This window comes from Biomphalaria glabrata, chromosome 1 (assembly GCF_947242115.1).
Source record: "Biomphalaria glabrata chromosome 1, xgBioGlab47.1, whole genome shotgun sequence".
Taxonomy (NCBI): Eukaryota; Metazoa; Mollusca; class Gastropoda; family Planorbidae; genus Biomphalaria; species Biomphalaria glabrata.
Window position 1 is genome coordinate 70,608,735 of NC_074711.1, and position 24,893 is coordinate 70,633,627.

Genomic DNA, 24,893 nt, shown 5'->3' on the forward strand with positions numbered 1-24,893 from the left:
GTTATCATATATACGAAAATAAGCAACTTAACTCAGTACATGGGGAACTTCTTCCTTCTGTATAGCCTAATCTCCTTTTTTTCTCAATTGTTCCACATAACAATATTTAGATTTTTTTCAACTAAAATAACCAACTTTTCAATTTTAAATGTTACGAAAACTAAAGAAATGATTGTAGATTTTAAAAAGCATAAAGACCATCTTGTAGAGATTCAGATTAACAATCAAACCATACACCAAGTGCAAGAATATAAATACCTAGGCACAGCCATATAAACAACAAGCTAACATTGAATAAACATTGCCAAAATCTTAACATAAAGATACACAAAGCCTTTTCTATATTTGAAAGCTAGGAAAATTTAAAATTGATAAAATAATAATTAAACTTTTCTATACAGCTACCATCAGCACTCTAATTAACTTTGCCATCCCCTGCTCATATGATAATACTTCACTGGCACAAAGACACTGACTAAATAGACTAATTAAAAAAACATTTTATGTCACTCAAACATAGCTAATATCTGCTGAAGAACTATTTTATGACAGATGCCTTCCAAAACAGATCCTTAAAAACAATTTGCACTGATTAAACCACAGCTACATCTGATCTGGACAAAGTGGTTGGCTCCTCTCTAATACAGCTAGAACAGAAATTTTTTAAATAAATTTAAAAACTCCTTTATTTCACTTTCATTCAGGGTTTTTTCAAGGTCACTCATCGTAACAGTAGAACATAGAAGTCCAATTCTTAGATTGCTGGTTTTGCATGTGTGTTTTTGTGTTTCCTGTGTGAATGTTGTTTGTATTGTCATCTACATCATTATTGTTATTGTAGCAATGCTGCCGAGGACAGTTATAGTCAAACTGAATTTCCATTTGTTGAGACCAATAAAATGATCTTATCATATTTTAGATAGGCTTAGCCGACACACAATTAATTGAAGAGCACTTACTTTTGCCAGGGCAAAGTTAAATCTTTTTAAAACAAATGAATACATATTGTGAACTTCTTCCTTCTGTATATCTTTGTCTCCTTCTTTCTCAACAGTCAAGTACCTAAGACAACATTAAAATAAAACATAGAGCATTTTATTGAAACATAATCAAAACAGTCTAACAAATCTTAAAAAAACAAACAGAAAAAATGAATGCCCTTCTGACACCAAGATGTATATGTGATAAAACTGCATAGAAAAATTACACAAATGCTGTGCAAATAATATCAAGTAAGTGCAATCTTGGCAGAAATACTACATAGTACCAAACTGTTTACCAAACCCTATTTGCTTAGACATTCCAAATCGAATGAGTGAGAGGAAAAAAAGGATGTCAGATTTTAGATTCAAATTTTCTCAAAGTTACAAAGCATTGCAAAATAAAACAGTAATAAAACTGCAATTTAATACAAGACACATCTAAAATAAAATGTACTGAACCTCTTACCAGTACAAATAGTTAGAAATCACAGGATTTTTACAAGCTCTAGAAATCAAGAAGGTTGCAAGGTCCATCTGTAATTATATAAATTGAAATTCATTTGAGCAAAAACATAGGAAACAAACAAAATATTCTTCTATTAATTTAAAGATATTTAAACTGAAATAAAATTGCATAAGCTAACTGGTTATGGGCCTTGGATAAAGTACTTTAATTCTAAAGCCTGGCACTAATAAATTAAAAACATGATCTTTAAAAAAATAGATTCAAAATAAACAGTGCAAAGTAAAAGAAGAATATTCAAAATAGTTACCAGAAAATACTTATTACTGTGTTTGAGTGCACTTATGTGTGATGTGTGTGAGTGAGGAGTCTAATTATACATTCTTTTAAGTATTCTAACAATAAAAACCTACAGTAAGTGGGCAGAAAGATGAGATTTAAAAATCATCATTTTAGGAAATATATCTCCAACTCAACTATCAACAAAAAGTGCTACAAATTAGTGGAGCTACCCTCAACAGCCTTAGGCATAGTATCATTAATTGCTCCATGCACTTAAAAGGGAAATAATCATTAATTTTGTAATTTTTTAAAGTCTAATTGGTTAAGATTTGAAGTCATCAGGTCAAGATATTGTCACATACTAAAAATACCTCATCATCAAGAGCAGACAGAGATGTATCAGCCTTGCCATAGTTTATAGCATCTAACAGTTTTTCCTCAGTAGTTGCTGTATCTGATCTGTTAAGACAACAAATATTTTTGTTAGTTATATATAAATTAAAATAGGATGTAAAAACATAATTGTTATGTATGTCAACATTGATATTGTTTCATCTCAATTGTTTAATATATAAAAAAAAAAAAGGAACTTCTAAACATTAATAAGTGCTAAGCTATGATAAGGAAAGATATACCTAGCCTTGGAGTCTTCTTCCAAACTAGATGTCCTGAAAGCAGTAGTTTCAAAACATAAGATAAATAGATTTGGCATAAATAATTAAACATTGAATGGATTTCATTATCATTAAATTATCAATAATAGCAAAATTCCTGTTTTACAAAACTTCAGTATACAAATATGACTACTCTTAATTTCATTTAATACTGAATTCTTTAAAATTCAGATCATTGCCTAATTTTGAACAAAGTTCTCATACAAAACAGCAAAAGTTCAGGTTCATTGGAGTAAGTGACGTGAACCTACTTACATAGCAGATATTTACAATAAGTAATTACAATAAATAACAAACATTACTTACGATGATGTTATATTTGACTGAGACAGTGGATGTTGATCTGATATTGTAGGGGAATCAGCATCTATGTGACTTGTGTCAACCTCTGTTCGTGTAGATACAAAATCTATATCAGTACGAGTCTTGATTTCTTCAAAGTTTTCATATTTCAAGGCTTGTACAAGTTGCAGCAAATAAAGCAGGAGATCCTGTTTGTTAACATATTAAGCAAGTGAGTCAAACTATATTTCACAAAAAATGCAAATATTTAGTCATCCATACAAATTTTTACCTTTTTACCTTTACCTATCCTTTAGTCTGTTGGACTGTTAGGGCACCAAGCAAGATTTGTCAACTGTCTTTATCCATTCCTCCCTGTCTTTTGCTTTGTTTAAAACATTTTTCAATGGTAGGGCCCGTTCATTCTTTTATGTTGTCCATACAAATTGAGATTTATTAAAATCAAGAAAAATTTTTTTTTAAAAAAGTAACTTCTTGATTTTAACATTGTCTCAGAGAGGTTAGAAGCATAAAGTGGCTTTTTTTTATGGGATGTTGAGAAATGAACCAAGGCACAGTAGTTTACTTTTCAGTGATTTGTTTTAAGTTGTTGAAGGAAAGAAATGTGCTGTATAAAATAGTTTGTCTTAGCCTGCAATAAAATTATAATGATTGTATTCCAAGACCCAGGAAGAAATTGCATATACAAAATATTGCAGACAGAAATTCATGCATTAAGTAGAAACACCTGGACAAGAAGCCAGGACAAGTTAGGGGTAAGTGTTGGTCAATTCATGTTTGGAAGATCTGTAAGATATTTTGTAAAAAATGCATGGGTCAGTAGTGTTATGGAGAGAGTGTGTGTTAATATGGTAATAGTGAGACGTTTAGTCATTAGCTATAGGTTATTATTCTTAGTTCAAGATTGATATTTCTTAGTCAATCAAGCTACCTTAGAATGTACATGATTAATATAAGTAATTGATATTTGATGTAAATTGTATTCAAGATTGATATGTCTTTGTCAGTCAAGCTACCTTAGAATGTATATAATTAATATAAGTAATAGATATTTGAAGTAAATTGTGTTCAAGATTGATATGTCTTTGTCAGTCAAGCTACCTTAGAATGTATATAATTAATATAAGTAATAGATATTTGAAGTAAATTGTGTTCAAGTTTCATATTTCTTTGTCAATCAAGCTACCTTAGAACGTATATGATTAATACAAGTAATTGATATTTGATGTAATGTGTGTTCATTGTTGGTTTGAATGAATTTGAAGATACTAAAACTCTAATGGAATTAATTTCAACACTATGTTTCTTCAGTGTATTACTAGGAACCTGCAAGTGTGTGCTTGAGAGACAGCTACAACTTGAATCATACATATTGCAATTCTCACATTTAAAATAAAAAATCCACACCACAAATACAGCTACATCAACTCTCAAAATAAAAAGTCTATAATGTGATGATTGGGGGGGGGGGGGGGTTGTTCTTTTTATAGTGATGTTCATAGAAAAAATATTTTTAAGGAAAATTTCTGGATGGGCTAAAAATAAAGTCTAATTACCTCATCATTAGCTTTTCTAAGTCTCATTATTGCATATTTCCTGACTCTGGGGTGGGTGAAGGCTGGACTAAGAAGTTCAAGGGCATCCTCTACATTCATGGGACTCCATGACAACAGCATTTCTAGGGCAGCTGTTGATTCTTGCGGCAATTTCCAGTTGACGCTTTTTAAAAATTTAGCTAAAGCCTAAAATAAAAACAACAAATCAAATAAAGCAAGAGATCACATTATTTGAAGATTTTTATTTATTAGTATAAAGGAATGGAGCCATAAAGTGTGAGAAAACATAACTTCATTTAAGACACAATAAAACAATTTGATAAAACCCTCAAAAAGTAAAGAATTTGAAACAAAAATATTACCTCCTTTTGTGAAGACAGATAATATCTAAATTTCCAAACCAAATCTTGTTCCTCTGAAGACAAAGTTTTGGTTGGAGGATAGCCAACAATGTTCTAGAATAATGAAATATCTCAAAATATAAAGTTGCTTTAACTATAAAAATATTCAAAAAATTGTTATGTTCATCAAAAAAACATTCTTTATTTGTTAAATTCTGTATATAAATAAATATTTGTAAAATATTTTTTTTCCCTACCTTTAAATATTTTTTTTATTAATGACAGAGCACTGAAATGTTTAATTCTATGGATATCTCCAACTTACATTGAGCAAATCTCTTGTTGTAGCATCAGGCTTAAGGTCTTTGTCTCCTTGTCCAGACCTCAGACTACGAGCTAATTTATGATGTTTACTTTCAACAATATTCTCCTGATAATAGACACAAGCTGTAATTAGTGTTTGTCAAGCTGCTTTGTTGTACTTAACTATTTAGTGTTAAAACTCTAAAATTCCAATACAAAAAATAAATTTACCATCAGCAACTCAGGATCATGAATGGTACAAATTTCAGCTTGAGTTCTAAATTCATAAGCTTTATCCCCTTCCTAAGAATCAAAGAAAGAAGAACAAAAAATTATAAAATGTCAGCTATTTTAATTTCTAGATGCTGCAAACTTCATCCTCTAATTTAATAATGCACAACTTTTATCCAATTCAAACATGGTAGATAATTAAAATCACAATAACATGTTTTACACTCAAAACCCAGAGGTTTAGAATATATTATTTGTTTACTATCAACCATAACATTTAAAAATAAATAAATTCAGAACTGAAAACCTAAGCGACAATGTTTAATTTTTTTAATTCAAAATAATCAAACATGATCGTATTGAAGACACTTCTATTTTATTGGTTATTTGAGGTCATAAAATCAGCCCCAATTGAAAGCCAATACTTCTCCCTCTTTTACACATTTTATTGCAACAAACTTCAGATATATCTAGGCACCGGTATTCCCATAAACTATAATATAATGAGGTGCCATGATAAATATATCCTTTTTTTTTCTTATTAATTTCACAAAAACTAGATATGAACATGTCTAAATTATATATAAATGTAAGAGTTAAGATCATTGGTATTCTTGATTACCTTTTCAAAGTAAACAACTGAGAAGTTTACATTTTCATAATGTATGACAGGGAACTCCACCATGAGATACATGCATTCAGAGTCTCTTTTTTCTTGTTCATTCACCAACTCAATCTCTCTGAATGTCAAGCGATCCAGCCAATCAATTTTGGTCATATGACCATCTCTATGTTTTTTGGTCAACTAGATAAAAAAATAAAGATTTTTTTGTATTTAATAATAATAATAATAATATTTATTGCCCATATTTAGGCTAATAATGTCATCAAATTACTTGAAATACTGGAAACATACAAAATGTCTATATTTATAAAGTTAAAGTGACAGAGTCTGTACGAAAAATACAAATCAGAGTGAGGAACACAATTTTAAAAATTTAACTTACATAGACTAAAATTATTTAGACTTTGACTCAGCAGCCCTAATTAAAATTAATCTTATGTAAATCCCAGTCTCTGGTATAAAAATTCTCTGTGAAACATTCTGTATAAGGACTCCAAGCCATAGTAAGAAGGAACAAAATAGAATTAAAAAATAATTCTATTTGAGCTAATTGGTTCTATTGGGACACAGCTTATACAATGATTATGTGACCCCAAAAAAATAAAACAGCCATAATGGGTATCATCCATTAAATATAAAATAGCAGAACTAGAGAACAGTTTAATGTAAGCAGATTCTTCTAGACAGCCATGAGGTATGACGAATGGCCATCATCAGTTGGCAACAGCATTCAATTTGAAGCAATTAAACAGCCCATAACAATCAAATTAAAGAAAGGTTACTACATTCCATAAGTAAAGTTTCCCTTATACAGATGTCATATGCCAAACATAACACCTAAGCAGCTGATACTTAATGCAAACAGATGTGAGGATACACATAGTCAGGAATGCCCTGAAATTTTAAGTAAAATTCTCATCTCTCAGAACCTTCAGTTTGTTAGTCAAACACTCTAAGTAAATAAACCACCCCATCTCACATTAAAAAAATAGAGAGTAAATATCCTATGTGCTAGTGCAGGCTAGGGCATCCCATAGGCTGTAGTGCCACTGGGATGGATCATATTCTTTACCAGGATTAAACCACAGGAGTTTAACAAATTCTATGCCATTCCCTATGCTACTGGCAAAAACTCTATTGAATATTTTAATTACTAAAAAAAAAAAAAAAAGATATACAACTTTTGAATGATGGTTAAAAACATTTAATTTGACAATATAAAGAAAATGTAATAATACTTTAGAAAGTTGGCTCATTCTGTCTATTGCAACTTTTGACTTGCCAGGTGTTTCAGAATGTGGATTTGGATCTGGTTTGCGGTCTGGCCATACTTTCAAATCATGCATGCCTTTACGCAGAGTTCTAGATGAAAACAAAAATGTTACCACAAAGTATTCTTGGAATGAAATGATAGCAAGGAAAACTTTTGAGATTTCACCAAAAGAATAATTTAAACAAGATTACAAAGAGAGTTTGTGTTGCCACACAAACTCAGAGGCGGCCCCCGTGGTAGACGGATCCCTGTCGGATCCGCATATTCGCTGGTCGACTAAGGATGGCATCGAGCAGGGTATGAAAGCGAGACCGTAGAGATAATCAGTCCTGCGCGCTAACCGCACGACCAGGCATTGCTCTTAATCTAATGACAAACTGGTTACAAACTAATAGCCTACTATTGATAATATATCTAAACTAGACCAAGAAATTCTAGATCTAGATTCTATAATGATTTTAATTAGAACTTAAATCTAAATCTAGTTTTTAAAATCTAGCTCTAGTGTAAGAAAAAAAATCTAGATCTAGTGTAAAAAAAAATGCTCTAGTGTAAAAAAAAAATCTAGATCTAGTGTAAAAAATCTAGATTAGATCTAAATCTAGCTATTATGTCTTTTTAAAATGCGAGTCACATTACGAGGTTTAATAAACATTACTATACTGAATTGTTTTAGCATTAAAAGAATGTATTCCATATGACGTCAAAGGAAAAAAATCCACTACATCACACGGCCTAGTTAGACTAAAAAATGTCTTCTATACGAGCAGCTTGTTGAGGGTTCATAGACATTGGTGCACCGAGTGATTTATTTTAGTATTTATTTAAAGAATTAACTCCATATGACGTCAAAGGAAAAAGATTCCATTACGTCACACGTCCTAGTTAGACTAAAAAATGTCATCTATACGAGCAGCTTGTCGAGTGTTCATAGACATTGGTGCACCGAGTGAGATCTTTTAGCATTTCATTTAAAGAATTAACTCCATATGACGTCAAAGGAAAAAAATTCCATTACGTCACACATCCTAGTTAGACTAAAAAAATGTCTTCTATACGAGCAGCTTCTCGAGGGTTCATAGACATTGGTGCACAGAGTGAGTTCTTTTAGCATTTCATTTAATGAATTAACTCCATATAACATCAAAGGAAAAAAATTCCATTACGTCACACGTCCTAGTTAGACTAAAAAATGTCATCTATACGAGCAGCTTCTCGAGGGATCATAGACATTGGTTCACCGAGTGAATTCTTTTAGCATTTCATTTGATGTGCTAGTTAGACTTATATATATATATATATATATATATATATAAAGATTAAAGACGCTTTTTTTTTGTTTTGTCTGTCAGTCTGTCTGTCCGTTATGTTAATAGCGAGAAAAAAATAATAAAAGCTATTGAAAATGTTATTAAAATTTAATTTCCCTTCCGAAACATCGCATTAGTTTTAAGTTTCTATAATAGATTGTTCCGGATGTTTATATATTTATAGTGAGAGAAAATAAGAATTCCAGATTAATCAAATGCCATTAATTAAATTTGTGGGATGGTCTATTATGAAAATTGGATGTACCATAGCCTTATGGGGATTTTTTCAAACCATTCTTTGGTGTTGTTTTCCTTAAAAAACGGAGCATAATATTAACGATAATTAAATTTTCTAACGTTTTAGCTAGAAAGTTAAATGTAGTGTAAGAGAGAAGTGTGATTTTACATAAAAAGAGTTAAACTATTTTTCATAAAAAATCCGGAACAACCAATTTTCGTAAATGAGAAAATTATTTGTTTTATTTATTAGAAGAGGAATTTCAAACATTTATTAGCGTTATTAGATTTTTCATATAAAATTCGGATCATTTCTGGCGACGATTTGTAAGAAAATTAACGTAATGTAGGTCGATTTCTTTTTCGAAACAAAATCCGGAACATTCTTTACCGATTAAACAACTTTTATTATGTTTCGGCAAGAAAATTAACTGTAAAATAAGTCTAAAAATTGATTTTCAATAATCGTTTCTAGTAAATTACTTTCTTATTTTAAAATCCTGAATAACCTATTGTCGATATTTTTGAAACAAAAAAATAATTTGACATATTTTTGTTTTAAATTAAAAATTCGGAACAATTGATATTGATAAATAAACTATAGTGATGTAGTGTCAAAGAATATAAGTGTAATATTAGTCAATTATGCGATTTCAAACAACCATTTAACATAATTTATTTTTTATAAAACAATATCCGGAACAACTTTATTAGAAATTAAATATAAATCAGTATAGATATTTTTATTTAGCATTTATATGCTATTTACATTAAAAAACCGGAACACTTTATTAAAGATCATGTGTTTCTTGCAACTTTAAGCATGGAAATAAAATCTAATATAAGTTAGAAGAGCAAACAAATATTCATTGGCATTAATTTGTTTTTCACAAAACATCCGGAACAATCTATTATAGATACTTAAAACTATTGCAATATTTCTGAATGAAAAATTAAAGGTTAAATCAGATTTACAATAGCCTCTAGTGTTATTTGTTAATCTAATCTAATAGCTTTTAGAGTTCTAGTTTTTTTAATCTAATCGTGACGGACAGACCGACCAACAGACAAAATGCACAAAAATAATCTTCTTTTATTCGGATGGGGGCACTAAACAAAAAATAAATAAAATCTGATTTTTTTAAAAAGTTTAAATAATCTTCTTTTATTCGGATGGGGGCACTAAACAAAAAATAAATAAAATCTGATTTTTTAAAAAAGTTTAAGGAATTGCTTTAGCACCATAGCATGTTGCGATGTTACGCTACTGCACGAAAGTCGCTGCATAAAAAGACCATTTTTTAAAATGTGCGTGATTTTTACATACAAAGTGCATTATTAGCCTTTATAAACAAACAGAAATGTTTTCTTTTAATTTTAGCAGCTAGTTGACCAGAAAAAACATCTTTAACTATTACTTATATTTGTTGTAAACATTTCCTGTACATTTTATAAATATATTTGACTTAGTGATACTGAAAATACACAAAAATAGTCCATCTTTGTTAGCATATTGTAACATTGCCTCCCTTACATTTACGTAATTGTTTTAGAATTGGTGTATTTTTATGAAAAAATCGCTTGCATAATTAATTTTATAAATTAAACGGTTTGCTTTTAGAAAACCAAAAGTAGCAGTTGCACCTAAACTTTTCAAGCCGGATTTAATGATGAAATAATATTTCTCATATCTCTTCTAGTTTTCGAGATCTGAGTGTGACAGACGGACATTTTGCACAAACCTAATAGCGGCTTTTTCCCCTTACGGGGGCCACTAAAAATGAGTTACAAAAAGGCAGAGTAATAAACAAAAACAATCCCATTTATTAAAAGGTCAGATGTCTGGGTGTGTCTGTGATGACTCGTCCGCTGAGCAAAAATAAACGACCTTATTAAATTATGCACAAAATATTTATTTTATTTCTTGACGCGTTAAATGCTGTGAAAAGTGAGTGTTTCATAGCTGATAGTCCAAATTGATATTATTTTCCACACCTCTCCCCCTTTTCTTTAGCTCTTATTCTCCCATATTAAATGGCATTTTCACCAGTTTGACCATGGAGGAACGTAATCCCTTTTATTCTTTTCAAATCATGCACGGTGGCTGAGTAACCAATAAAGCGCCTAGGCTTTTGAACTGGGCATCCAGGGTTCCAAACTTGGTGAAGACATTTTAATTTCGGGATCTTTAGGGCGCATCGGAGTCCACCCAGCTCTAATGGGTACCTGATATTGGTTGAGGAAAAGTAAAAGCGGTTGGTCTTTGTGCTGGCCACATGACACCATAGTTAACCGTGGGCCACAGAAGCATATGACTTTCCATCATCTGACCTATAGATTGCAATGTCTGAAGGGAAACTTTACTTTTCTTTTGGCAGAGCCGCCTCATTAACCTCAACAATGTTGGTTCGACACACTAGCCCTTTTTCCTATCTTTTGTTCATTGAGACTAAGGTACAGCTCGCATGTTTAATTAAGCATACACATCACTTCCTGTCTTTACCCACTGAATACATTTCTTGGCCAATCATAGGTAATCTAGATCTATCATTTGAATTTGTCCAATCAGGCTATTTGAAAGCAGTTTAGCCCACCTAAATGTAGACATGTTAAAGTGAAATCCCAAGCCACTCAAAACATCCTTCTGGACTGCTTAGAGGTGGCCATTCAATACATTCTTGTATTCCTTATTTTGATTCCTTGGACTTTGTGGCAAAATTAATATTTCATTAATGGACCTTTTAAGTAAAATGGAGAAGTTTGTCTATGTTTACTATGTGGATTCATCATAGGCCGTAAGTAAGAAATAAAATAATTTTGTTTGCACATTTTTATTTATTACTTTTATTTATTTATTTATGACTAGATCGTAGAAGAACCCCTTGTTAACTCCATGGCTGCAGGAAGTAATCCCATGAGTACCAGTTGAGCAATGAGTAGTTAGTTCTACACCTGAAATCAATCCTCAGCATCCTCAGCTGCTACTCTTTGGACTGTTCATGCCTCAAAATCTGTGATTGATTCTACCCCACCTCCACTGCTCCCACCTCAAGGACACATAACAGTATGCAGGCTATCTTCATCTTAACTACTCGTCAGTTGGAGCTGATACATCCTGACGCTGAGACCCATACTAAAAAGCTTGATCCATGTAGCATCCATGGCAGAGAGGACAACTACTGGACACTAGAGCAAAGTTAAATACATAATAGGGCAATTATTGTAAACTCATGCAGCAGTCAAAGTGATGATATAAATCTCTCTTATCTATGTACTTAGATTAATTTAGATTGTTAACCATTGTTATCCCTTTCCATTATATTTATTAAATATTTTTTTCTTTTTGAACTAAAGGGATTCCTCCTGTTATAATTGTAAGCTACCTATGTGTCTGTTTCCAAACCTGGATTGCAAGATGGGCTTTGGTTGAGCCAGAAACCATTAGACCTGATAATACCAATACTAATTACTTGAATAATTGATTGAATTTAGTTAAATCATACCAGCGGCGCAGGACAGTATCTAATTATGATGTTTTGTAATATCAAGAGTCAACTGTATTGATTAAATACAATCTAATACAATTAAATGTAACTAATTACCCTCGTTTGCCAAAAACTGAAATAGTTGTTGCTCCAATAGGGACCATGCCTTCTGTTCCATAGTAGTCCCATATTGTAAATGCAATAATGGCTTCTCTTGGAAGATCACTGAATTTTATGGGCAGGCTAAGCCATTCATTCCAGCTGTAAAAGGTATATAAAATGTGAAACTAAAAAAACTAAATATTTGGCAGAACCTGAATGCTAATAATTTAATTATATAAGTCTAGAAGCACTAATAAATAACTATAACCACACAATAAAAGAACACAATGTTTTGGAAGCTATCAAAAATGCTTTGCCTTGTATCTAAATAAGAATGGAAGCGTACTTGGATATTTTAAAATATTGCCAGCAAACATTTTTTATTCAATAATTATTTAACCAAGTTAAAATAAATTGTATAAAACAGTTTTGTTCTTCATATAATATACATTAAACTTACTTCCATCTAGTAGTAAATGATTTATGTGAAGTCTGAACAGGGAGTGTGATCGGAAGTCCATTATTAAAAACTTGCACAGTTACTCGAAGGTCTGAACATTCTCCTTGGTAAGAACCAGAAAAATATCCAACAGAATCTTGTTCTATTAAATTATGATAGCTTGGTCTGTTTCTTTTCCCTTCTAAGCTGCCACTAAAATTATATTAAAAAAAAAGGACTTATACCTAAAATTGTGTACATTGAACTGCATTGTACTAATTATTATTCATTGGTGCACCTTTCAACATTTCAATTTATGGGTGTCAGCTACTAGCTGTTTAAATCTTAAAAGAACTAAGAGTTTTTTTAAGCTTATACTCTAACAAGTAATCATAGGAGTAAAGTACATCTCTAAATAAAGTAATAAATTGTTATTTGGGTGAAATAAACTTTAGGGTAAGAATGTGCCAACCTATTTGTTTCATGTTAACACTAATCCATAATGCATATTTTTATACATTTTTTTTTAAACTGGCAAGCCTAAAATTTAGTAAACCTATGTACATTATTAATTTTAAATATTTTTTTTCCAACCATACCTAAAAGTAATGAAAAAAAAAAAAAGGATGGCTGTCAGATATGTTCTTAGAAAATTAAAACATTATGAACCAAGTAACACAGGAAGCTTAACTGTATCTATCTATAAAAAATATTTTGTAAATCAATAGTTATACATCTTGTTTTTACATAAAAATGCTTATTTGTGTAATCAGGAAGACTGATTTTGGTTTCTGGCTTTCAGATTTAATTCTATCTTTGAAAAAGTCAACTGCATTTCATGTATAAATAGAAACCAACATTATCTTGCTTATACAGAAACTTATAAACTTTGCCTTCTTACAAATTAAAAAATAATTATTGAAGTTTATTTACTGTTTGTAGCAATACAGTATTTTCCTACATAAATACTACCATAACTCATTATTAATAACATTTTCACAACTAGTGATTTTCTTAAAATACTAATCAATAGTTCATAATAATTTCTAATATTATTAGATCTGATAAATTTAAAGATCTAGATTTAAAAACTTATAAACTTTGCCTTCTTACAAATTAAAAAATAATTATTGAAGTTTATTTACTGTTTGTAGCAATACAGTATTTTCCTACATAAATACTACCATAACTCATTATTAATAACATTTTCACAACTAGTGATTTTCTTAAAATACTAATCAATAGTTCATAATAATTTCTAATATTATTAGATCTGATAAATTTAAAGATCTAGATTTAAAAACTTACATTAGACCTAGTAAAGGTCCCAGAGGTGAATTTTAATAAAAGATACATCAACAATGGAACTGGAATCACCTCTCTAATAGAATTTATTCTATTCTCTAATCAAATTTATTGATGCACCTACAGATTCAATCCTGCCAATAATGTTTAATACATACTATTTCTACCACTTCATAGACATCAAGATGAACTAATCTGTCACTTTATAATAACATCTACCCACATTAAGGATAGATAGAGCTGTGATATCATATCCATCATATCCACAATCTTTCAAAGGCTCCATCTCCTACTCCAACTTCTGCCTATCCGATGACTTTACAAGAAAAGCAACTACATTGATGCACTTCATCCGGCATCTTGGTGACTCCCAAAAAGTCTTAACTTTATAATGAGGGAAAATATTCAAAAGGAAAGCAAATACAAAAGAACTATAAAAATGGTAATAACCTACCACTCACACAATGCTAGACTAAGATTTTTTTTCTAAAGAAACCTTTTTGGCCAACAAACATATATGGAACTAGCAACATATAAAATTTAGATTTGTACTTAATCCCAAATGATTATAGAACCTGGCTCTTAGCACGTGAACAAGCAACTTTTAGATCTGCGGCACACACACATACTGTCTTATCTTTTCTTATAAACTACAGAATTTCCTTCAAAAGAGAAGATAATTACATCCTACATGCATACATGTGTCAATCTAGTTATGCATTTTAATCAATGACTTAAACTCTGCAAATAGATGGCTGATTCAGGCAACACATTCCATGCTCTAATGGCTCAAGGGAAGAAAGAGCACTTGTATGAACTGGTCCAAGCGTATGGAATAAGAAATGAGCCTTTATATTTGTGAGTATTTTATTAGGTTTTCGTATTTGTAAATTAGAGTTGTAATTTTTGTATTAATGCATCATTACATTTTAATATTCTGTCTTGAAGCATCTGTAAAATTAGTGATGTTACTAATGGTGTTACACTAATCAAAGGTTAAAATTCATTTGTTATAAATCTCATGGCTCTATTTTGAAGGGGCCAAAACAGAGGACACATATTCTAATATTGGCCATAATCCACCATCCATTGTTCCAAAATGAATAATCAATAATATGTTACTAGAAATAGATGTTAGTAGATCTAGAGATCTAGAACTAATAACAAAGTATACATATTTATTCTAGTATTTCTAGATGTAAATCAATATATAGATCTATATACGTAGATAAGACAGCATCAAAAATATGTAAATAGATCTAGATTAGACCAAAGAAGCCAATGAAGTAAGGGGCAGAGTCCCGGGGCCAATAATTTTCAAATACAGGCTGATACTGAAGTGTCACCAGCCATTTGAGGTAGTTGAACATGTACACTTGTAGTTGGCTTGATTGTCATATGACATGATCTTGTTCAAAAAGACATTTAATTGTTTACATAAAAACGCCAAATGAGCAAAGGTAGGTTACTTGGAAGTAATTTGACAGAATGTTAAAAAGTAGAAACAAGAATCACAAAGGTGACGGTGAATTGAAAATTATTTAATAAATAAGCATATTGAATCAATCTTGTTACAGATGAAAGGTCCTACTCTGAAGATAAAACGACTTAATTATTTAATGTTTTAAACACAAGTAATAATGTAGATTTTACTTGATTAATACAAAAATTTAACTTTATTCAATACAATCAAAACAAGATTTTATTAATGAAAACAAAAAAAGACATAAATTCACACCCCTGCACTTGTCAACACATCACATAATGATCATCCTATTACTATGGGCATGGCTATGGCATACCCGATGATACCCCATAGACATAGTCTGAAATTTTCAAACATCTATGATGGCCTCCTTCAGTCGCGAAGCGACTATGGATTATCTCGGTGAGATGAATGCCTGGGCATTAGCTGTGGTCAGAACGATGTCGCCCACACATCAGTTCCCCCCTCTCCAAGTAGCTGATGTATCCAGTTTGGGGTAAGCGGCGTTGCAGGTTCTGCCAGAGTGTTCAAACAACACAATGAAATATTATTAGTTAGATCTAGACTCTAGACTCTAGAGTCTAGATTCTAGACTAGTGAATTCTAGTTTCTAAAGTGACTAGTCACTAGAATTTCTAGACTTAGACTTAGACTTAGGTCCTCCCGCGCCGTTCGGCGCATTGGGCGGCAAGCTGTCTCCATAATGATCTGTCACTGGCAATGTCTGAAGCCTCCTCCCATCTGGTGTCCACTGTTCTGAGGTCCTCCATGAAGGTGTGTCGCCAGGTAATACGAGGACGTCCCTGTTTGCGCTTTCCTCGTTTTGGCTTCCATGTTATCGCAACTCTTGGTGTGCGTAATTCATTTTGACGTAGAACATGTCCCGCAAACCTCATGCGACGCTCAGTCACAACCTCACTAAGTGTTCGACTCCCAGTTTGGCATAGGATTTCCTTGTTTGAGATCCGGTCTGTGTAACTGACTCCCAAAATCCGTCTCAGCCATCTCTGTTGAGCCACATTTAGTGTTTTCTCAATTTTGACAGATGACTTCCACGTCTCACATGCATATGTAGCAGTTGGAATGACGATTGTGTTGAGAAGGTGTATTTTTGTCTCGAGTCCAATGGCTTGGCTAGTCCAAATAGGCTGCAGCCTTTGGAAAATGCTCCCTGCCTTTCCTATTCGACATGCTACATCATGGTAAGCATCTCCATCATTTGTTATGATCTAAATCACTAGTCTAACTTACAATTGCCTTTGATTTTTGATAAAATTGATTAGAATTGAATACAAAAAAAAGTAACAAATTCATGAAATTGAACTTACAATACTATACTTACATTTTAATCTCAAACTCAGCATCTAGCTCAGAACTATAAATATAATTAAATCGACCGCAATTATCATCCATAATTTTTACAATAAGATCTAGATCTGTATCATGTTTCTGAATGTCCCAATGCCTCTAGACTAAGAGACTATTTGTAAATTAAATAGCCTGAGTAACTCAGATCAGCTGTGGGGAGTTGCTAGATCTAGACTCTATTCATGTATTGTTTTGCAATGCAAAATTCTATTAATATTTTTTATCAGAGTAGCCTACCCTTATATACCAAACTAATTTATATGGGCAAGTGATTTGCAATGCACAGGACCCATAGACTAAGGTATATAGATCTATCTATATAGGCCTAGTTAATATAGATCTAGTCCATGACAGGACCACATATCTTACACTAAAATCCATCCGGAGGGGGGTTAACTCAAAACCCCCATTGGCTACGCTCATGGTGTTTGGTGACTGTACTTTGCTTTACACAACTTATAGGACTAATTGATGATTTTTCAAAAGGTTTAGATAATAGTAATAGTGAGCAAATAGATGCTATCTTACTAGTATTAGAGTTTATTAGACCATACCATGGGCGTAGCCAGGATTTTTTTTCGGGGGGGGGGGGGGGTTGGGGGGGTTTCCCCCCCCCCCGCGACCCCCCCCTCCCGAGAATTTTTTTTTATATGTATTTATGTGTGTGTGTGTGTGTACATAATCTTTATTGCATTCTGACTCTTCATTCTTATGGAAGACGTTTATGTGCCCTAGAATAGGTTCTTCCATGAGTTAGTGGAAAAATTGTAGATTCCCCGCAAATACTAGCAAGGGGGTATGGGGGAGCGCTAGGAGCTCCGCCAGCGCGGGGCGAAGCCCCGCCGCCAAGCACTATTTCTGATATTGAAAGCCAACAAAATGCATAGGCCTATTCTGAGGTATCTACAGTGCATTTTCCTGCTATTAAAAAGTTTTATTTCAAAAACCTAATGTGCTATTATTACTGACTTAGACCCTCCCGCGCCGTTTGGCGCATTTGCTGTCAAGCTGTTTCCATAAAATTGTAGATTCCCTGCCATTACTAGCAATGGGGTCTGGGGAGCGCTAGCGCGGGGCGAAGCCCCGCCGCCAAGCACTATTTCTGGTATTGAAAGCCAACAAAATGCATATTCTGAGGTATCTACAATGCATTTTCCTGCTATTAAAAAGTTTTATTTCAAAAACCTAATGTGCTATTCTTACTGACTTAGACCCTATCGCGCATTTGACGTCAAGCTGTTTCCATAAAAATCTGTCACTGGTAATGTCTAAAGCCTCTTCCCACCTGCCATGAGGACCTCAATGAATGAATGGCGTCAAGTTGTACTAGGATATCATTGCAACTCTTCTTATGCGTAATCCATTTTGTCGGAGAACATGTCCCGCAAACCTCATGCGTCGCTCTCTCACAATCTTACTAAAGGGTCGACTCCCAGTTCGGCATAGGATTTCCTTGATTTAAACCCGATCTCTATAACGGACTTCTAAAATCTGTCTTAGCCATCTTTATTGAGCCACTGTACATTTAGTATTATTCAATTTTGGCAGATGACTATTCACTGCAGTTTATTAAGGGAGCCCTGCCACTGGTAAAAATGTGTAACCACTTGTACGCTCTTGGAATTAAGTGACTGTAGTTTGCTTTAGATTTTATATCGAAAAGAGAAGTTTTATAGTCGAAATCATCTGTTGGGGGTTTTCCACCTCAAAATGCTCTGTAGGGGGATCTTAAACTCAAAACCATCTGTAGGGGTTTTAAACTTTAAACAAACGCCATCTGTAGAAGAGGGGTTTAAACTCAAAACCCCCGATTGGATTGGCTACGCTCAAATAATTTTAGTGTGTAATTTGCTTTTTATTTTTATATTGAAGAGGTATTTTTAGCATTAAACCCCTCTGAATGGGGGTTGAAACTCAAAACCCCTTTTGGCAACGCTCATAGCATTTTGAGTGCGTAATTTGCTTTTTTTTTCTTACACTGAAGATGTATTTTTTAGCCTCAAATCCCCCTGGCGGGGGGTTTAAACTCAAAACCCCTTTGGCTGCGTTCATAGATTTTAGTGTGAGTAATTTGCTTTTATTTATATTGAAGAGGTACTTTTTAGCTTCAAACTCCACTGGAGGGGAGTTTAATCTCAAAACCCCTTTGACTACACACAAAACATTTTGAGTGTATAATTTGCTTTGTTATTATTATTAAAGAGGTATTTTTTACCTTCAAACCCCGCTGAAGTGGGGTTTAAACTAAAAACTAAGTCAAAACCCATTTAGCTACGCTCATAACATTTTGAGTTCGTAATTAACTTTTTTTTATATTGAAGAGGGGGTTTATCGTAAATTTTGAAGGGGGTTTTAAAATCAAAATCTCCCTTAACTGTGCTCTTGGAATTAGGGGATTTTCGCTTACATTTTTGTTTTGTTTTGTTTTATAGAAGAGGGGGGGTTAACTGCAAAAACCCAAGTAGGGGTTTAAAACTCAAAACCCCTAGTAGGGGTTTTAATCTCAAAACCCCTGGTAGGGGTTTTTAAACTCGAACCCCCCTGGTAGGGGGTTTTAAACTCAAAACCCCCTAGTAAGGGGTTTTAAACTCAAAACCCCCTAGTAAGGGGTTTTAAACTCAAAACCCCATTGGTTGTGTATTAAAATCTCATCTAAAATAAACAAAATCAAAGCAAAAAATCATTCACTAAATTCCGATTCCCCCCCCCCCAAGGGGGGGGGATTTCATTTCGGGGGGGGGGGGTTGAACCCCCAACCCCCCCCCCTGGCTACGCCCATGGACCATATGATGGGCATCCATTCATACCTGTCCTCAAGAGTATTGTGTAAAGTTTAATAATTTATCGAAAGTAGTTAGCTATATTTATAATTGATTAGATGATTTTGAAACTATCCAATAAACGCTATTACTAAATTATAAAGTAGAACACTTGGAATGGGAAATCTCTCAGTGGACAAATTCCTGTTACCATAGACACTGACCTATATATATGTACATGAAGGTCCTCAGTCAACTAACATTTTGTTTATGATTTAGTTTTACTCCTCGCCATATTTTAGGCATATGGACTACAATTTACAAATACAATTCTTCATCCTCCATTATTTAAGTGCCCAACTCACATGGTCATGGGTGAGCGGTGGCTGAGTGGTTACGCGCTTGGCTTCCAAAGGAACTTCGAATCTCAATGAAGTCTGGGATTTTGAGTTTCGGGAATTTTAGGACACCATTGAGTCCAGCCAACTCTAACGGGTACCTGAAATAAGTTGGGAAAAATAAAGACGCTTGATCGTGCTGGCCACATGACACCTTGCTTGTTAACAGTTGGTCAAAGAAACATATGACCTTAACATCATCTGCCCTGTAGAACGTAAGGTCTGAAAGAGAACTTTACTCACAAGGTCATATACTGACTGCTTTACTAGATTAACTGCCTGCATCTTTAATTAGAGCTGACTTCACACACGACAGAACATTAAGTTCACTTGTTTTAAGGTAATTTAATACTCTTAAGTTCAGTAAAACAAATGCCGTCAAGTTTGTTCATATTTTAGTAAAGCCTCTTTGTATTTCGACTTAGGTCTATAACTTTGTCGTCCTAATATTAGAGTTTCATAAAGCGTTGATCCTGTTAAATTCATAATTGGATGGCTGCCTGGTTTGCGCGCTGGACTGTCGTTTGGATTTATCGATGGTCCCAGGTTCAAACCCTGCCCATTCCCATTTCCAGTCGTCCTGCGGGAGGTTAGGACTAGGAAGTAAACTATCTTCAACTCTGAAGGAACATTCAAATATGTAAAAACATTTTACAAACAAAACATAGATGCTGTCAACATAAATAATTTTACTAATTTTTCTTTTGCACAGGCTTCCAGCAATAGTTGCATTTTTATCTTATTTATTTTCTGCTCTTTCTTTTTCCATTCTTTTGCATTTTGATTCCAATCAGCGCATTGCTAAAATGTTCAAGATAATAATTGTGATTTATAAAGGACTTCGTAGCGGGGCCATCTCGAGATCATGCTATCTGATAAACACCACCAAACCAATACGAATGCGTATATGACTGGACATGTTATAGGACTTGGACATAGCCATGATTTTTTTTTGTTTTGTTTTGGGGGGAGGGGGTTATTGCTAGACGTTGACTTGTAGCACTAAACTGCTGGTAGATGGCTAAACCGTTTTAACTAATAAAACTTCAAATAACTTGAATAACTACCTTGTGAACAATAGGCTACTAACTATAACTTTATATATAATAAAGACAAAAGTCAAGTTGATATTAATTAAAAACAAAACAGGAGAGGCAGGGGCAAAATGTATTCCACTTTTTGTTTTGTTTGCGCGTGCACGCATTCACACACACACATAAAAACTCTAAATATAGATAATTTACATATGCACATCACATATTCCGCTTATTTTTCGGAGGTCTTTTGAACCAAAGAGCTGTTTCTGTCTCACGACTGGTAGAAAATAAGTCAATGTGTGAAAAGTATAATTTGGGCAAGGGTTGAGCCTTAAATGACTGTAATTTGCTTTTGTTTTTCTAAAGGCTTCTTTATAACTCTCGTAGATTTACTTTACTAATGGATTCCTAAAACTGATAAGAAAACATTTTGGGGGGGGGGGAGAAGAGGAACTGAATCAAGGATTCACCCTTTGCTAGGATAATGTGGTAGCTTTAATTTTCTATTGGAAGCATGGACATCAAAACCTCCTGGTTACGTTCATGGATTTTGGCTATTGTAGTTTTTTTTTGTTTTTTTTTTTATATATATTGAGGGAGGTTTTAGTCTACTCTCCCTCGGCTACACTCGTGAAATCTGATAACTATAGTTTAGCTTTAGTTTCTTTTAAATGGAGGAGGATTTAACCTAAAAACCCTATCCTCTTGGCTACGCTTATTTTATTTAGTGATTGTAGGGATTGCTTTAGTTGGTTTTGGGATATACATTTTTATCCCAAAACCACCCCTAGGCTACGCTAATGGAATTTGGTGACTGTAGTTTTGTTTACATTTTTTTATAGAGGAGCTGTTTCGACCTGAGACCCATGACCCCTTGGCTGCGCTCATTTTATTTGGTGACTGTACTTTTGCTTTAGTTTTTCTTTTTTTTATTGGTGGTAGTAGTGGGTGGGTGGAGATTGACTTCAAGATGTGTCTGCAGTCATGGAATTTGGTGACCGTGAAGTCATAGGTGGTTGCCAACTTGGCCATGGAATAAGGTGTGCCCCCCCCCCCCCCCCCAAACCTTGTCATCTTCATCACCATCATTCCATCAAAATAGATTCGATTACTGTTTGTTTGTTTGTAAAATGATTTACATGTTTCGGATGTTCCTTCAGAACTGAAGATAGTTTACTTCCTAGTCCAAACCTCCCGCAAGACGACGGGGGATGGAGCGGGCAGGATTTGAACCCTCGACCATCGATAAATCCGAACGACAGTCCAGCGCGCAAACCGCACGACCAGCCAGCCATTTACTAGGTCAGGTTAGAAGTCCATGTTGTAACGTCATTGTAAATGAATCTAGTGGACACCTGTCTTCATGTAGTTGTTTTTCTCACATCGGTCTAAGGTACTCAATATCGAATGTTGATCCTGTCTCCATCACCAAACACAGATCTTGAATATTACAATTTAGTCTACTGGTTACAATATATTTTTACATTATTTTCATATATATTTATATACCTTATGGATGCATATGTAATGGCATCGTAAAGAGACAAGAACATTAATATAACAATAATAATAGTAATAATAACATACACACTAAGAGTAGAGTCAAAAGTGACTTTGCATCCGACGTCTGTATATGGATTTCTCTATGGATCCAGTCACTGAGTAGCTCTAAGAACTACCTGGGCTGTACTAGGTTCTAGAAATGGTAATATTGATTTTTTTAACATGGTTTTAGAATCAGTTAATACTGGGTTCATAATATAGAGTTTGTGCCAAGTTGTAATTCTACATCTATATACATTATATGATACATACATATATTAGACATACATGGATAGCAGCAAGCTATCCATTTATGTCTAATATATGCATGTATCACATTTGTTTCAGCACCTAGCTTCAACTCCATATTTATATACATTATAGTTTAAATTATTATTATTAATAGGTCTATAGGACAAAATAATTGGCTCTTGTATTTACAATTCTATATAAATTAAACTATTATTATGTTAGAAATGAACGAGTAGTCATTCTCTGGCGCTGCCAGGGTCGAGTTTCGCTAAAGAGAAACAAAATTCATCGTAGTCCCTTTAACAGTTTCCACTGAGGAATTTTCTGGTGATGTGGCAGGTCTGCAGCAGTACCGCCCTCTGACAGGCAACGAAGATGTTCCTAGGAATGTTAAGGGCCTTGAAGGTGTCTGTGAGGTCAGTTGTTATTATCCCCTCGGTTGATATAACAATGGGGTATATTGTTATTTTGGACAATTTCCATAGACGCTTAATCTCCAAGCCTAGGTTCCCATATTTTCTTTGTTTTTCTATCTCAGTTTTTCGTAAATTATGAGACAGTGGTACGGCGATATCGATAATGGTAGCGGTTTTTTCTTTTTTATCGATGAACAGCAGATCCGGGCGATTGAAATCTACCGTTTTGTCGGTCAGAATAGGCCTATCCCAGTACAGCAGATGTTCAGTAGACTCGAGAACCTCTTGCGGAGAGTATTTATAATAAGGGGGAGTGTCCTTACCGATCAATTTGTACGTCAAAGCCAGGTGTTGGTGTATTAACTTTGCAACTTGGTTATGGCGACCTAGGTAGGCTGATTCTGATAGGGCTGGACATCCTGCCATAATGTGTTCAATCGACTCGCCCACATTTCCACATTTTCGGCATTTGTCGACAACATTGAGTTTCAGGATATGCTTCTCGTAATTTTTTGTCCTGATTACTCTGTCCTGTATTGCTGTAACAAAGCCTTCTGTTTCAGGGTAGAGATGACCTGCTTTGAGCCATGTTAAGGAAGCAGCCTTGTCGATGTTGTCCCCATGTAATGAAGCCGGAAATTTTCCGTGGAGTGTTTTTTCTTCCCATTGGCGAATCTCATGCCCTACGTCGTCCAAACCGATATTGACATCAGCATTGTGTAGGTTCAGAGGGGTTGCATCGGAGTCGTATTTCCGTAGGAAGGAAACTAATTTGTTGCTGGAGGCGAGCAGTTTTGAACGTATTTTTAAAACTTGCATCTTACACAATTTGAAGATGTTCTGCAATCCACGACCCCCATCCTTCCTGGGCAGGTATAACCTTATGGTGGAGGACTTGGGGTGTAGGCATCGAAACTTGGTTAGTAATTTTCTAGTGAGTCTGTCAATGTCATGTAGGTCGGTGTCAGTCCATTTGATCACACCGAACGTGTAAAGGAGCACAGGGACGGCCCAACTAATATTGATTCATTGCCAGAGTCAAGTTTCATTGCAGAGAAACAAAATTCATTGTAGTCCACTGAGGAATGTTGTGGTGATCTGGCAGCAGTGCCGCCCTCTGACAATGAGAATCTTCTTCTTATTATTTGGTTTCTAGGAACAAATAATCTGCTCTTGTATTTAGGCCAACTTTTCTATTTAAATTAAACTATTATTATTAGGTCTCTAGGAACAAATAATCGGCCTAATTCTTGTATTTACTATTCTATAAAAATGGTAGTGGCGGCGTGAACCGTTAACACCTGTAGCCCACGTACAAGTCAGAAGAGTCACTCAACCAATAGGCCTACTGTTATTAACATAAATAAAGCTAGGGGCAGTATAGTATTTCGCTTGGATATGCAGTCTAGCAGTCATCTACATAGTTTGCAGCAACCAACGCAGGCAAAATCGTAGTCTGCTGGTGGTCGATTTCTATTTTCGCCGTCGACGTCTATCTTATACATGGCTTTCCTTTTGGTCTCACATATGTGAAGAGCTCTCCACCCGTCTCTTTCGGAAGTCCTTTGCTGCCATGTTTTTTAGCGGCCCCCGTAAGGAGAAAAAGCCGCTATTAGGTTTGTGCAAAATGTCCGTCTGTCCGTCTGTCTGTCTGTCCGTCTGTCCATCTGTCACACTCAGATCTCGAAAACTAGAAGAGATATGAAAAATATTATTTCATCAT

The 24,893-nt window shown here is 34.0% G+C and overlaps 1 protein-coding gene across 1 annotated transcript in view; it reads right to left on the reverse strand.

Moving 5' to 3' along the window:
* LOC106079911 (phosphatidylinositol 3-kinase catalytic subunit type 3-like) overlaps positions 1-16,958 on the reverse strand; it is a 28,859-nt gene extending 11,901 nt beyond the window's left edge. Inside the window, exons 1-14 of the mRNA XM_013241175.2 lie at positions 16,741-16,958; positions 12,629-12,820; positions 12,184-12,327; positions 7,000-7,123; positions 5,759-5,941; positions 5,137-5,208; positions 4,928-5,032; positions 4,624-4,716; positions 4,262-4,447; positions 2,709-2,893; positions 2,364-2,396; positions 2,100-2,187; positions 1,450-1,517; positions 960-1,062 (exon numbers count right to left, since the gene is read on the reverse strand). Coding sequence (XP_013096629.2) covers positions 960-1,062; positions 1,450-1,517; positions 2,100-2,187; positions 2,364-2,396; positions 2,709-2,893; positions 4,262-4,447; positions 4,624-4,716; positions 4,928-5,032; positions 5,137-5,208; positions 5,759-5,941; positions 7,000-7,123; positions 12,184-12,327; positions 12,629-12,820; positions 16,741-16,811 — 1,647 coding nt within the window. The 5' untranslated portion in view covers positions 16,812-16,958. The remainder of the gene's footprint in view (positions 1-959; positions 1,063-1,449; positions 1,518-2,099; positions 2,188-2,363; positions 2,397-2,708; positions 2,894-4,261; positions 4,448-4,623; positions 4,717-4,927; positions 5,033-5,136; positions 5,209-5,758; positions 5,942-6,999; positions 7,124-12,183; positions 12,328-12,628; positions 12,821-16,740) is intronic.
* Between the last annotated feature and the right edge of the window lie 7,935 nt (positions 16,959-24,893).